Here is a 12,193-nt window from a genome sequence, read left to right as displayed (position 1 = left end):
TTACATTAGTTCGCATTTTTCATTTGTTTTTCTTACTACAGTTTTTTTTTTTAATGTATTACTTGGCTTTAATTTGAGTATGTTTTTCGCGTTGGAACGAATTATTTGGTTTTACATGTAATCGTATGGGAAAAGATGATCCACCTTACGACATTTTCATGATACGATTTCAGTTTCCGAACGGATTAATTTCTTATCCTGAGGTACCACTGTATAATTTAATTTTCTATTTTCAAATTGTTCATTTTATATTGTATTTATATAATACTATATGTCAAAAATTTCTCAAACTCTCTATTTTTTCAGATTTTTTTTTTTTGTATAAATATAGAATTATTTAAATGGAATATTAAAAAATATTTAGATACTTAAGATAAAGCAATATATTAGGTTTATAGACTCTCACCTAAACATCAAATTTATGGTAAAACACCCAAATTCAACATTCAAATGTTTTTGTCCACTCGTTAATTGGTCTTCATCAGGAAAAGTCAAACAAAAATAACTGTTCTATTTACTGAGGATGCAAGAGCACCTGGAGTTTACCGCATCCCACTACAGGATGACAGGTTCAACAGGACACTAACATACATTGGTTTCACATACAGATCATTACAAGCCCGGTTACGAGATCACAAGTATGACGTAACAAAAAGAAACCTCCCAAAATATATTTGGGAGACTATCTGATTTGTGAATAAGAGAGTAAATTGATTATTTTTCATTTTCTAAGTAAGATATAGCCTAGTTTTCTAGTTTTAATTTATTTTGTTTTTGAATAGTTCTCCCACAAGTTCAGAATGAATTTATTTTTTTGTTTTACTATTATTTTAGTTAATACAAAATAAATATATACAACAACTTTAACTGATATGTTGTATGATTTTTTTTATGTTTCTCCCTGCATCATATTGGTTCAAGTATGGTTAAATAAATAAAACAATATAATTTTCTGAAATTAAAAAAATAAAAGTGATTTAATAAAATTTTAGAATGAAGAGACTTTCTGTGTAGAGTCAAATAAAGTAGCTTTGAAAAAAAATACAACTTATATATAGTAATTTACTCTTACTTGCTAAATCCATTGTTAATGATGCAGGATAAATAACAAGAAAAAAAGGAGTTCCCTTGTAGACTGAAATTTATAAGTCTTTACCAACTGCATTTTTCTCAAAATCTGAGTGTTGTTTCAGAATTTAAACGGCTTTCAAATGACAATTTTAACTCATCTTATAAACTATGTAGAAAAATGCAATAAATGTTTCCTATTGTGGCACAAGGCTTGGTACCATTCTCATAGAATGTGTTTGGTTGCTTATGCAGTCACAGTCAAACTGCCATCTTAATGTTGTCATCATTTTCAAAACATTCACCTGCTAACTGTATGGCAGATGGAAAATGGCCTGATCTGGTCATCCTAGATGCTCATCATTCCACTTCTGAACTTCTCACACCTTGCCACGATAGACAGTTGTCCCCCATAAAAAGCATTCATTTCTTGATAAATTTTGCTTGTATTCTTGCCAGATGCTCACAATAATCAAATTACACTTCTATGTTCCTCCAGCATGGAAATTGACAGAATACCTGCCATTTTCAAACTCTCATATATCCATTGCATCTCACCAGACAACATTGGAAACTGCTGAGGCAACACAGAAGAAACTGCCCTCTCATATGTATATTTTGGAATTGTAATTTTTGATTTTCTTTTGCAATTTAGTGTATAAATGATATAATAATGCTACTATAAAAATAGTAAACAAATCAGATTCATCAAAGTAAATGAATTTTACATTTAAAACATAAATCGAGGAGGATTCTTGTAAACAGTTTTGACTTTTAATGAACTACCTTACCAAAATAGAAAAAGATTTCACTTTTAATAGTTCTAAAATAATAAATATACAAGATTATTTAAATTTTTTTATAGGCTAATGGAATGGAGACAGATGAAATTCAGTCAGAAATCAGCAAATTACATATGCTGATTGCAGAAGAAGATGCAAAAATGAAGAAATATAAGGTAAATTAACTTTTACAAAATTCATCATCAGATGATTTAATTAGTAGAATACATTAAGCTGAAAACAAAAATATTTATCTTATATAAAAAACTCATAAAAATTGTCTTTTAACTGTTGTTTTTAAACAAATTATAACATTAGAAAAAACTTTAAAAATTAATAACTATATATCCTATATTAGGCTAATATGGTTTTTTATATTGTGTGTTTAGGTGAAATGTTTTATAGTAATTAAAATAATAATAAAAATTTACACAAAATATGCACTATTTAATGTATTCTCTGGTAGTGCTTATGCAGAGCCATCTGCACATTGTGCTAATAAATAATAATAATAAAAATATTTAATGTATTCTGGCTCATCATTATTTCTTCAAAAAAACAATCATTTTTATCTTCTCTTTATTTGAATGAATAAATAAACAATGATACTATATTTGCAATAAATATAAAAGAATTTGAGTTCATTGTGTTAAATATTATTTTGAGTTAGTTGGAACTTTTAATCATTTTGGCAAGTGTGTGTATATATAACAGTGAATGATCAAAGTAACATGACAATGACATTGTTCACTAAATGTCTTGTATTTTTCATGTGAGTATTGTCAGCAGTGGCTGGGCATTGACACAAATAATAGTCGAATTATCGGTCATTGTTCAATATCAATAACTCTCTATTTTTTCAGATTTTTTTTTTTTGTATAAATATAGAATTATTTAAATGGAATATTAAAAAATATTTAGATACTTAAGATAAAGCAATATATTAGGTTTATAGACTCTCACCTAAACATCAAATTTATGGTAAAACACCCAAATTCAACATTCAAATGTTTTTGTCCACTCGTTAATTGGTCTTCATCAGGAAAAGTCAAACAAAAATAACTGTTCTATTTACTGAGGATGCAAGAGCACCTGGAGTTTACCGCATCCCACTACAGGATGACAGGTTCAACAGGACACTAACATACATTGGTTTCACATACAGATCATTACAAGCCCGGTTACGAGATCACAAGTATGATGTAACAAAAAGAAACCTCCCAAAATATATTTGGGAGACTATCTGATTTGTGAATAAGAGAGTAAATTGATTATTTTTCATTTTCTAAGTAAGATATAGCCTAGTTTTCTAGTTTTAATTTATTTTGTTTTTGAATAGTTCTCCCACAAGTTCAGAATGAATTTATTTTTTTGTTTTACTATTATTTTAGTTAATACAAAATAAATATATACAACAACTTTAACTGATATGTTGTATGATTTTTTTTATGTTTCTCTCTGCATCATATTGGTTCAAGTATGGTTAAATAAATAAAACAATATAATTTTCTGAAATTAAAAAAATAAAAGTGATTTAATAAAATTTTAGAATGAAGAGACTTTCTGTGTAGAGTCAAATAAAGTAGCTTTGAAAAAAAATACAACTTATATATAGTAATTTACTCTTACTTGCTAAATCCATTGTTAATGATGCAGGATAAATAACAAGAAAAAAAGGAGTTCCCTTGTAGACTGAAATTTATAAGTCTTTACCAACTGCATTTTTCTCAAAATCTGAGTGTTGTTTCAGAATTTAAACGGCTTTCAAATGACAATTTTAACTCATCTTATAAACTATGTAGAAAAATGCAATAAATGTTTCCTATTGTGGNTTTATTTATTTTTTTTTAAGGTGTTAAAGGTGTTCAAGTTGAAGAGTTATGGAGTTTAGATCCAGAAAGTTTTGAAAAACTGAAGTAAATAAATTTCTTTATCAAAGAATAATTTTTAATCTTTTATTTAGATGTCATTTTTTCTTAATTGAAATTTGTTATATCAAATAGAAATGCTGTTGTAGCATAAATATTAAACAGATTAATAAAAGATAGGCCGAGTTTTGTCTATTTTTGGCATTTTTTTTTATTCAAATACTAATCAGAAGTGATTTTTATTAGTTACATGATAATTTTATCAATATGTGTATATGTGCATGTAATAAAACATGCAAAAGTCAGCATTGAAACTTGCATAAAAATACAATATACAAAAACAACATAATTTTTTTTGTAGGCTAATAAGACCAGACAAAGCTAGAAATGTTAAAATATCAAGAAGTCCAAATATTTTAAGCAAGATTAAATGTTGTTCAAGATACTTTGCTTCATCATCAAATTGCAACACTAGTTCAAATAAAGAACAATTTACCCGTGTTCTGATGAGACAAAACGTCTGGAAAAATTATATTATTTTTTCCCCCCAGGATTGTTTACATTAACACTGTAATGACTATACAAAAAGTTTTTTGGGCTAATTGAATCTTTTTTCTATATTTCACCAAAGACTGATAATATACAATATAGCAGACCCCTCCACGTGTTGTTGTGGCTCAAAATGTATCTGTTATAAATGTATAGCACTTCCCCCATGGGGGGAATTTTTCGAAAAATTTCTTCTTAGTATACATTCTCTACATACCCTATTACAACACAATCAAAAACGCAAAAACCTGCATCTAAAATAGTATAATAGAAGCCAAGTTCTTCATGGTAAGCCTTAATCCTGTTCCTCTCCCCCACAGGGTGAATATTGAAAAATCCCTTCTTAGTGTACATTCTGTTGACGCACCCTATTAAAACGCAAAAGACCGCATCTAAAATAGTATAAATAGAAGCAGAGTTCTTTACGGTAGACCTTAATCCTAACCATCTCCCTTCAGTGGGGGGAATTTCGACATGCATATTATATAAAAACACATGCGTATTCGAATGCAGCGTTGTGTCAAAATTTCAAAGGAATCAGTAGGAACAAACGAACATTACATTTTTATTTATATAGATAGATAGATGATGNAAACAAAAATATTTATCTTATATAAACAACTCATAAAAATTGTCTTTTAACTGTTGTTTTTAAACAAATTATAACATTAGAAAAAACTTTAAAAATTAATAACTATATATCCTATATTAGGCTAATATGGTTTTTTATATTGTGTGTTTAGGTGAAATGTTTTATAGTAATTAAAATAATAATAAAAATTTACACAAAATATGCACTATTTAATGTATTCTCTGGTAGTGCTTATGCAGAGCCATCTGCACATTGTGCTAATAAATAATAATAATAAAAATATTTAATGTATTCTGGCTCATCATTATTTCTTCAAAAAAACAATCATTTTTATCTTCTCTTTATTTGAATGAATAAATAAACAATGATACTATATTTGCAATAAATATAAAAGAATTTGAGTTCATTGTGTTAAATATTATTTTGAGTTAGTTGGAACTTTTAATCATTTTGGCAAGTGTGTGTATATATAACAGTGAATGATCAAAGTAACATGACAATGACATTGTTCACTAAATGTCTTGTATTTTTCATGTGAGTATTGTCAGCAGTGGCTGGGCATTGACACAAATAATAGTCGAATTATCGGTCATTGTTCAATATCAATATAAAATGTTTTTTTTTTATTTTTTTTGGAGCATTACACACCTATGGTTAAGGACATTTTTTAAGTTATGTAACACAGGCAATACACAATATATTTTTGGTGACTTCCTGCTTCCCAACATTTAAAACTGAATGAATTTCTTACTCCTGGATAAGATGGCATAGGCCTATGTGATAAATAAATAGTCTACTGTATATTAATAAAATAGATTATAACTTTATTTTGATTTTTGCTTTCCAATTTGGCAGTTGTTAAAGCAGACTAAATAACTTTTCACTCAGTTGTAGGGGAAGATGTGCAGAACAGGAAAAGTAGTACTAATAAATAGTTAATTATGAGGGTGGGTTTTTTTTCAACTTCTGATGGTCCATAGAAAAAAGACAAGAGTAAATAACAAAATGAATTTATTACCAAAAGTTAGGTACAAACATGGTGACTTTTTGACATAATCACCATGAAGATTGAGGCATTTGTCATATCTGCGGACGAGCTTTTTCATCCCCTCTTCATAAAATGTTGCCACCAATGAATGGAGATGGCCTTAACAACATTGTTTTGAAAATTGTCATTAGTCTCAAACCTCTGCCCTCCTAGCCACATTTGGGAAAGAGGTGGAAGTCTTCATTACGTTTAAACATCCAGCATATAGCCCCGATTTGTCATTGAGAGACTTCCACCTCTTTCCTGAACAGAAAAAGTGGCTAGGAGGGCAGAGGTTCGAAACTAATGACAATCTTCAAAACAATGTTAAGGTCCAGCTCAAGTCACTGAAAAACTCGTCCACCGATATGACAAATGCCTCAATCTGCAGGGTGATTATGTCGAAAAATAACCATGTTTTTACCTAACTTTTGGTAATAAATTCATTTTTTATTTACTCTTGTTTTTTTTCTATGGACCATAGGAGGGTGAAAAAACAGCCTATGTATTTTCAGCTGTTTTGAGAAGTATAATTAGTATAATTATAACACGTTTCTATAATAGATCAAAAAGCCGTTTTTTAAAGTAAAATATAAAATTATCTTTAGAAATAAAATGCTGATATTTTCTGTTTACATTTATAAAAAAAGATTTTATAGAACAAAAACTATTGTTAGTTAATTAGCATTTAAGAATGAATAAATATTAATATCATATATACAGAAAATAATCTAAGAAATTATCAATATAAACAATTAAATTATGATTTAAAAAAAGCATTAATTTTCAGTTGATTTGATTTTCATCAGAATCTAATTATTTAATTCAGTTGTATCTGAATTAAATTCATTGTGTGATTAAAAAAATTTTGTATAAGTTTCCTATTTTATAAGACACTTGTGTTTTTACTAATTCTACTTCAGTAAACAACTGATGATAATTAAGAAGTTGGAAGGACTATACACTATATTGAATGCAATGGCTGCTATGACAGTTCACATCATTAACCAAGCAGCACTGGGACATTGTTTTAATGTAGTGACATTATTGTCTGCTAGAAAGGTGATTGATGTTCCTGTTCTGTCTGTTCACATCATTGCCAAACACAATATGTAGATGTCATGAATGACTGGCTATTCATTTTGTATGTCATTGGCCATAACATATATATATATACACAATAATCCTCAGCATTATCAATAGGTTCTTGGAAACTGTGATATTAAGCAAAATGACATATAACAAAACCAATTTTAATATAGGGTAAATGGTATAAATAAGATAGAAAATTAACCAAATTATTTGATCATGTTTGCAACCTCCAGCATTTATTTCCCATTTTATAGAATCAGTTTTATGTTTTATAAGGAAAATTCAACAATAATAATTGTAAATGATTACAAATGTACTTGTATCTGTCCTCAACATTATAATGAAATGATGTTAAGCAAGAATTTTGTATAAATACAAGGAGGACTTGCTATATACAAGTATCCCAATATGACTAAGTCTCTCTCTCTAATACAGTTTTGGAAATCCTCTGCACAAAATTCAGAATTTTTCTTTAAGTAAGCATGCATGCATGTCTCAAATTTGCCCATGGAGTTTAGAATATTGACATTTCAAATTATTTTGTGCTTTTTGTCAGGTTTACTTTAATGAAAACTGATAGTACAATTTGTTTCTTCCTTGTCCTAACTTTCCTATTAACCAGGTGTCATTGTCATTTCTTTCATGCTAGCCTTTAAGACACTATAAAAAAATCTATAAAAAGAAAGCACAGTGTGACAATCTTTGTATTTAGTTAAGTGTTATTAACCTCTTTTTTTAACCATAGGTATTACCTATGAATGATTATTTCATTCATAAAAATGAAGAATGAAATACAGTAGTATCTTGATATTCAAACACAAATTCTGGAAAAAAGTCACTTGGTATTCAACTGAGCAAATGTGACTCGCTAGAACAAATTTTTATTTTATCATAAATTTTTATGGATGGCAAAAACTAAAAAAATATGAAAATGTTGCCAATACTTCTGATTGAGATCAACAAAAAAGCTGAAATGATGACAATACTTTGTAAAAGGAAAGTGTCCTGGTTTAAATAAAATTAATATTAATGCTTAATACAATACTTTGATTGATTATTTTTAATTAATTGCTCATAGGAATAATTTATTTCCATTGTTTCGTATACCACAGATTTGCATAATATGGCACTTTTCAGAACATAACTACCATGTTATATGAGGGATATCTGTAATTGCACGCATATTTTTGGAATTCAATGGCAAGATATTAAGTTCAGCTCATAAAACTTATATTACAATTCTTAAGCTACCACCCAAGCTTATTTCATCATCTTATCCTTGTTTCAATTACCTTGAAATGAAAATGATGCTGTAATGTTATATATAATTTCAGATTGAACCATGCAAAATAAGTTTTGATTAACGTAAACGATTATTAGATATTAAAATTTATGAAATGGCTTTAACAAGAAGCAGATGTTATGTTTTTAATCAAAAGTTTTTTTTTTTTTAGATTTACAAAATTTTTTAATGTGAAAGTTTGTTTTGTAATGATGTGTTCTACTCAAATAACACAAAAGAATTTTTCATATTTCTGAAGATCCATAATCTACTTGTTATTTATATTAACAAAAAATTAAACCGTGTTAACTAAGATATATTTGAGTTTGTTGTTTACCAGATTGGATTTATTTTTATTCTAATGATTATTACAACTTGGATAATGTTAATATTTCTAATTTCAGATTGAGAATGTAAGACGGAAACATAATTACTTACCATTAATAATGGAACTATTGAAAGTACTTGCAGAGGAAGGAAAGTTACAAGTCCTCGTCGAAAAGGTATTTATTTTATTTTATGGTAAATTCAATTGAAAATCATACGAAAACATTTTTTATAATAAAAGACATCTTATAAAATTTCAGGCAAAAGAGAAAGCAATTGAAAAACAAGAAAAAAGCAAAGAAAAGGTCAAATAAAATGTTTCATATTTTCTCTCATGATGTGGAAATATTTCAGAAATAAAATCTCATTGTTTCATTCAACATTCACAATTTTGACATTTATTGTTATATAAATTATTTCTAGTACAAATTCTATGTTATCACAGCAATTTTACACAAAGATATACAATGCCGTTACAGAAGAGTAAAATTTGATATTAATTTTACAATGCAAAATATGCTATTGGTTTATTAAACAAGAATTCAAATTAACAAAACAAAACTTTTCAATATTTTGATTCCTTAACATTTTCTGAAGTGAGAAATTAAACCAGGAATGTATTTTATATTAATAGCTGCAGTTGGAACATATAATTTAAGAATTTTGTTTTTTATAAATAACACAACTCTTACATTGAAAGTTGCCTTAAGAATCACCAAATAATGTTTATCTTTGATTTTTAATTATTGGTGAGTGTTTGTTCCCATACATCATAGAAAAATAAAAATTATAAATATGGTAATGCTACTGTATTTCATATTAGTAGAATTAGAATAAAACAGAATATTTATAGAAGTAAAGAGTTTTCTGCAGAAGTTAGAAAATTCCTATTTCTTATAAATTGTTGCATTAATCATCATAGCTGATGTATTTTAGTTGCCAAACGACAATATTGAGAATATCTTGTAATGAATAACCTGCATCGAAATATCACAATATTCAATCCACGATATGATATTTTCATTGGTCAGATGTTGAAATAAATCAAAAATTGTGCCAGTACCTATGACAAAGTTTCAAAAATGGTAGCATAATTTACATTACAACTCTATTAATTCAAAATAAATTAAAGTAATTTACTGAATATTACAAAAACAAACATATATTTTAGGTAAAAATGTATAAAAAAATTATATATAATCAATAAGTAGATAGATACTCTTAAGTTTAAAATCTTAGCATAAATTGCATTTTGCTTTCTTGGATATTTTTATTATACATAATTCTAAGTGATAAACTTTTATATTAAAAACAAGTGACTAGATATAATGAATTTAAAAGCATTTTTGTTTTTAACTGCTTTATATAATAAATAAAAATACTTGTATGTTATGGAATGTATTTTCCATGGTTGTCAAAATTTGACAAATTATTTTACGGATACTCATATAATATTTAAAACAAAAACTTCTTAAAGTGAAATTGTGCTTATTTAAAAAATTAGTCCTGCTAATATATATATATATATATATAAATCAAATCTAAAAAAAAGATATTATACATGATGTACAAAACAACTCGTGAGGTAGATAGCAAAAACTTGATCTGTATACTTATGATAATGATTTAATTAGATATTTAATTAAATATGCTAATTAACTGCTCTCGCACCTTTCTGACATAACTTGCAGAACTTGATCGAATTTAGTATATCTTTCGGCTGCAGCAACATTAGCACCTTTACTTCCCCATAAAAACTTCAGATGGAATTCTGTTTTGAACATATCTAAAATGGAATTGTCAAACTTAACGTTATCCAATACTATTTCTCCGTTCCTCCTGTATGTTGTGCATTGTTGTACAAATGTTCGTCCCAACTCTAGATGTAGTAAGAGCAGTTGAAGTCCGTAATCCGAAGCACTCTGTTCCCATTGTAGCCCGAGAGACAGAATGTTAACGGTTTTTTTACCGCTTGGTTCTACTTGTGGTTCCGCATTTAATTCGTTATTTTCTATTACTTCTATATGCCGCTGTAATATTGTTATCAGCGATAACAGATATGGAATACAAGTGTTGGGAGCTTGCGGATTGGAGCATTCTTGCATTGACTTAAGCGTAGGTCGTAATTTTGTTTCATAAGTGAATGCATTTTCGGTGAAGTTTTGACGAACCGTTAGCCACGTTGACCTCAAGCGATCTATCTATAAAAGTATAAAATTGAACAGAATTAAAAATATATATATATTTAAAATTCCATTAAAAATTTATTTTCAATATTACCTGTTGTAAAGCCAAACCTTGCATGATGGCTGTAAATCCATATAAATTTCCTAGTGCAGTTTTTGTTTCTATAGCTATTTGAATCCATTTATGTACCAGATTTGCTCGTTCTTCTTCATTGCTACAGGTGAGTATTGTCACTGCTACAAAGTATCTCAAACAGTGATTCCTATAAAATTAAGTATTTAAACACACAACATTTATTAAAATACTTTAATAATTTAAAGATATTACCTTTCCATCAAATCCATTCGTAATTGTTTTCCTTGTGGCAAAGTAATTAGTTCAAGTCCCGATACCACACCTAAACCAAAATCAAAATCCGTGCTATTTTTCAACATATCTAAATCAATTCTAGTCAAGTGATTTGCTAGTATTCTTGGACCATTTTCTAATAACAGACGTCTAATCTGCAACAATGTAGATGATTCTAGAGGTTTGTTTTCTGTTTGAAGTAATGTGGTTGCAAATTTATTTAAGTCGTAACAAGACGGGGGATTTAAATTTGGAGTTGACATATCTGTTATGTTGATATTTGGTGAATGGCCGTTACTTGGAGCATTGCCATCTTTATAAATGGGTTCTGTGTATACGTGTTGGTTAGGTAGTCTGCTAGGTTTGGGTGGAGGGCCATCTCGCTCTTGGGTGGGACTAAGCTGAGGATCGCTACCAATTCTTGCCATTCCTTTCCATCCTGCAGGTTGATGATGTGGCCGCAGAGTTGCAAATCCTGCAACGGAAGAAGTGGCCGTTTTGTTAAAGGTGCCGGGATGAGATTCTGCCGACAAACTTCCGTCCTCGCAGGGTTGCGAATGTCTTCTTGCCAAACACGGACTTCGATCGGCTTCTCTGATATCTGTTTCGGCAGCCAGTGCAGCATAATGGAGTTGACACTGCAATCCGTATCTGCTAGCATAATATGTAAGTGGCATTGTACGGTTTACGGGACAATTTATAATAGCTCCAGAAGCGGCCGACACTGCTCTCTTATTACCTACATAATAAGTTACTAGATCAGGTACTGTATCAAAACTGTCTTCTTCAAACTGATACTGTACTTTCTCGTAGACTGTAAAGGGTTGGAAAACAACCTAAAAAATAAATTTTGAATGAGTTAAGGATGGCATTTGATTGGAAAATGTTTAATAATTAAAATTTAAGCAAATTTATAACACATTTCTATTTATAAAAACTATTTCCTTAAGTTGAAAATTAGCAAAATATTTTTTTTAATTTATTGATATGAAAATCAAGATAGTCTATTATAGAAGTTATGAAAACACAGCAAACATAATATTTTCATGATAAAATTTTGCTCTGTAAAAA

General features: G+C 28.5%; 2 protein-coding genes across 2 annotated transcripts in view; one reads left to right on the top strand and one right to left on the bottom strand.

The window, feature by feature from the left end:
* LOC111637339 (ubiquitin carboxyl-terminal hydrolase isozyme L5-like) overlaps nt 1–8,908 on the top strand; it is a 27,088-nt gene extending 18,180 nt beyond the window's left edge. The window contains exons 4-6 of the mRNA XM_023382818.1: nt 1,934–2,026; nt 8,665–8,763; nt 8,848–8,908. Of these exons, the coding sequence (XP_023238586.1) occupies nt 1,934–2,026; nt 8,665–8,763; nt 8,848–8,901 (246 nt within the window). The 3' untranslated portion in view covers nt 8,902–8,908. The remainder of the gene's footprint in view (nt 1–1,933; nt 2,027–8,664; nt 8,764–8,847) is intronic.
* Nucleotides 8,909–9,911: 1,003 nt separating this feature from the next.
* Nucleotides 9,912–11,958, bottom strand: LOC111637334 (breast cancer anti-estrogen resistance protein 3-like; the record flags this gene model as incomplete). The annotated part of the gene is made up of 3 exons (XM_023382813.1): nt 9,912–10,788; nt 10,868–11,036; nt 11,102–11,958. Coding segments are annotated over 3 exons (1,572 nt in total), but the record flags the coding sequence as incomplete, so codon positions are not given.
* Nucleotides 11,959–12,193: the final 235 nt, after the last annotated feature.

Source organism: Centruroides sculpturatus, unplaced genomic scaffold, assembly GCF_000671375.1.
Source record: "Centruroides sculpturatus isolate CEXI.00-Female unplaced genomic scaffold, Cexi_2.0 scaffold805, whole genome shotgun sequence".
Lineage (NCBI taxonomy): Eukaryota > Metazoa > Arthropoda > Arachnida > Scorpiones > Buthidae > Centruroides > Centruroides sculpturatus.
Note: the sequence above shows the minus strand (reverse complement) of the source record. Positions and strands in the feature narration are given on the sequence as shown.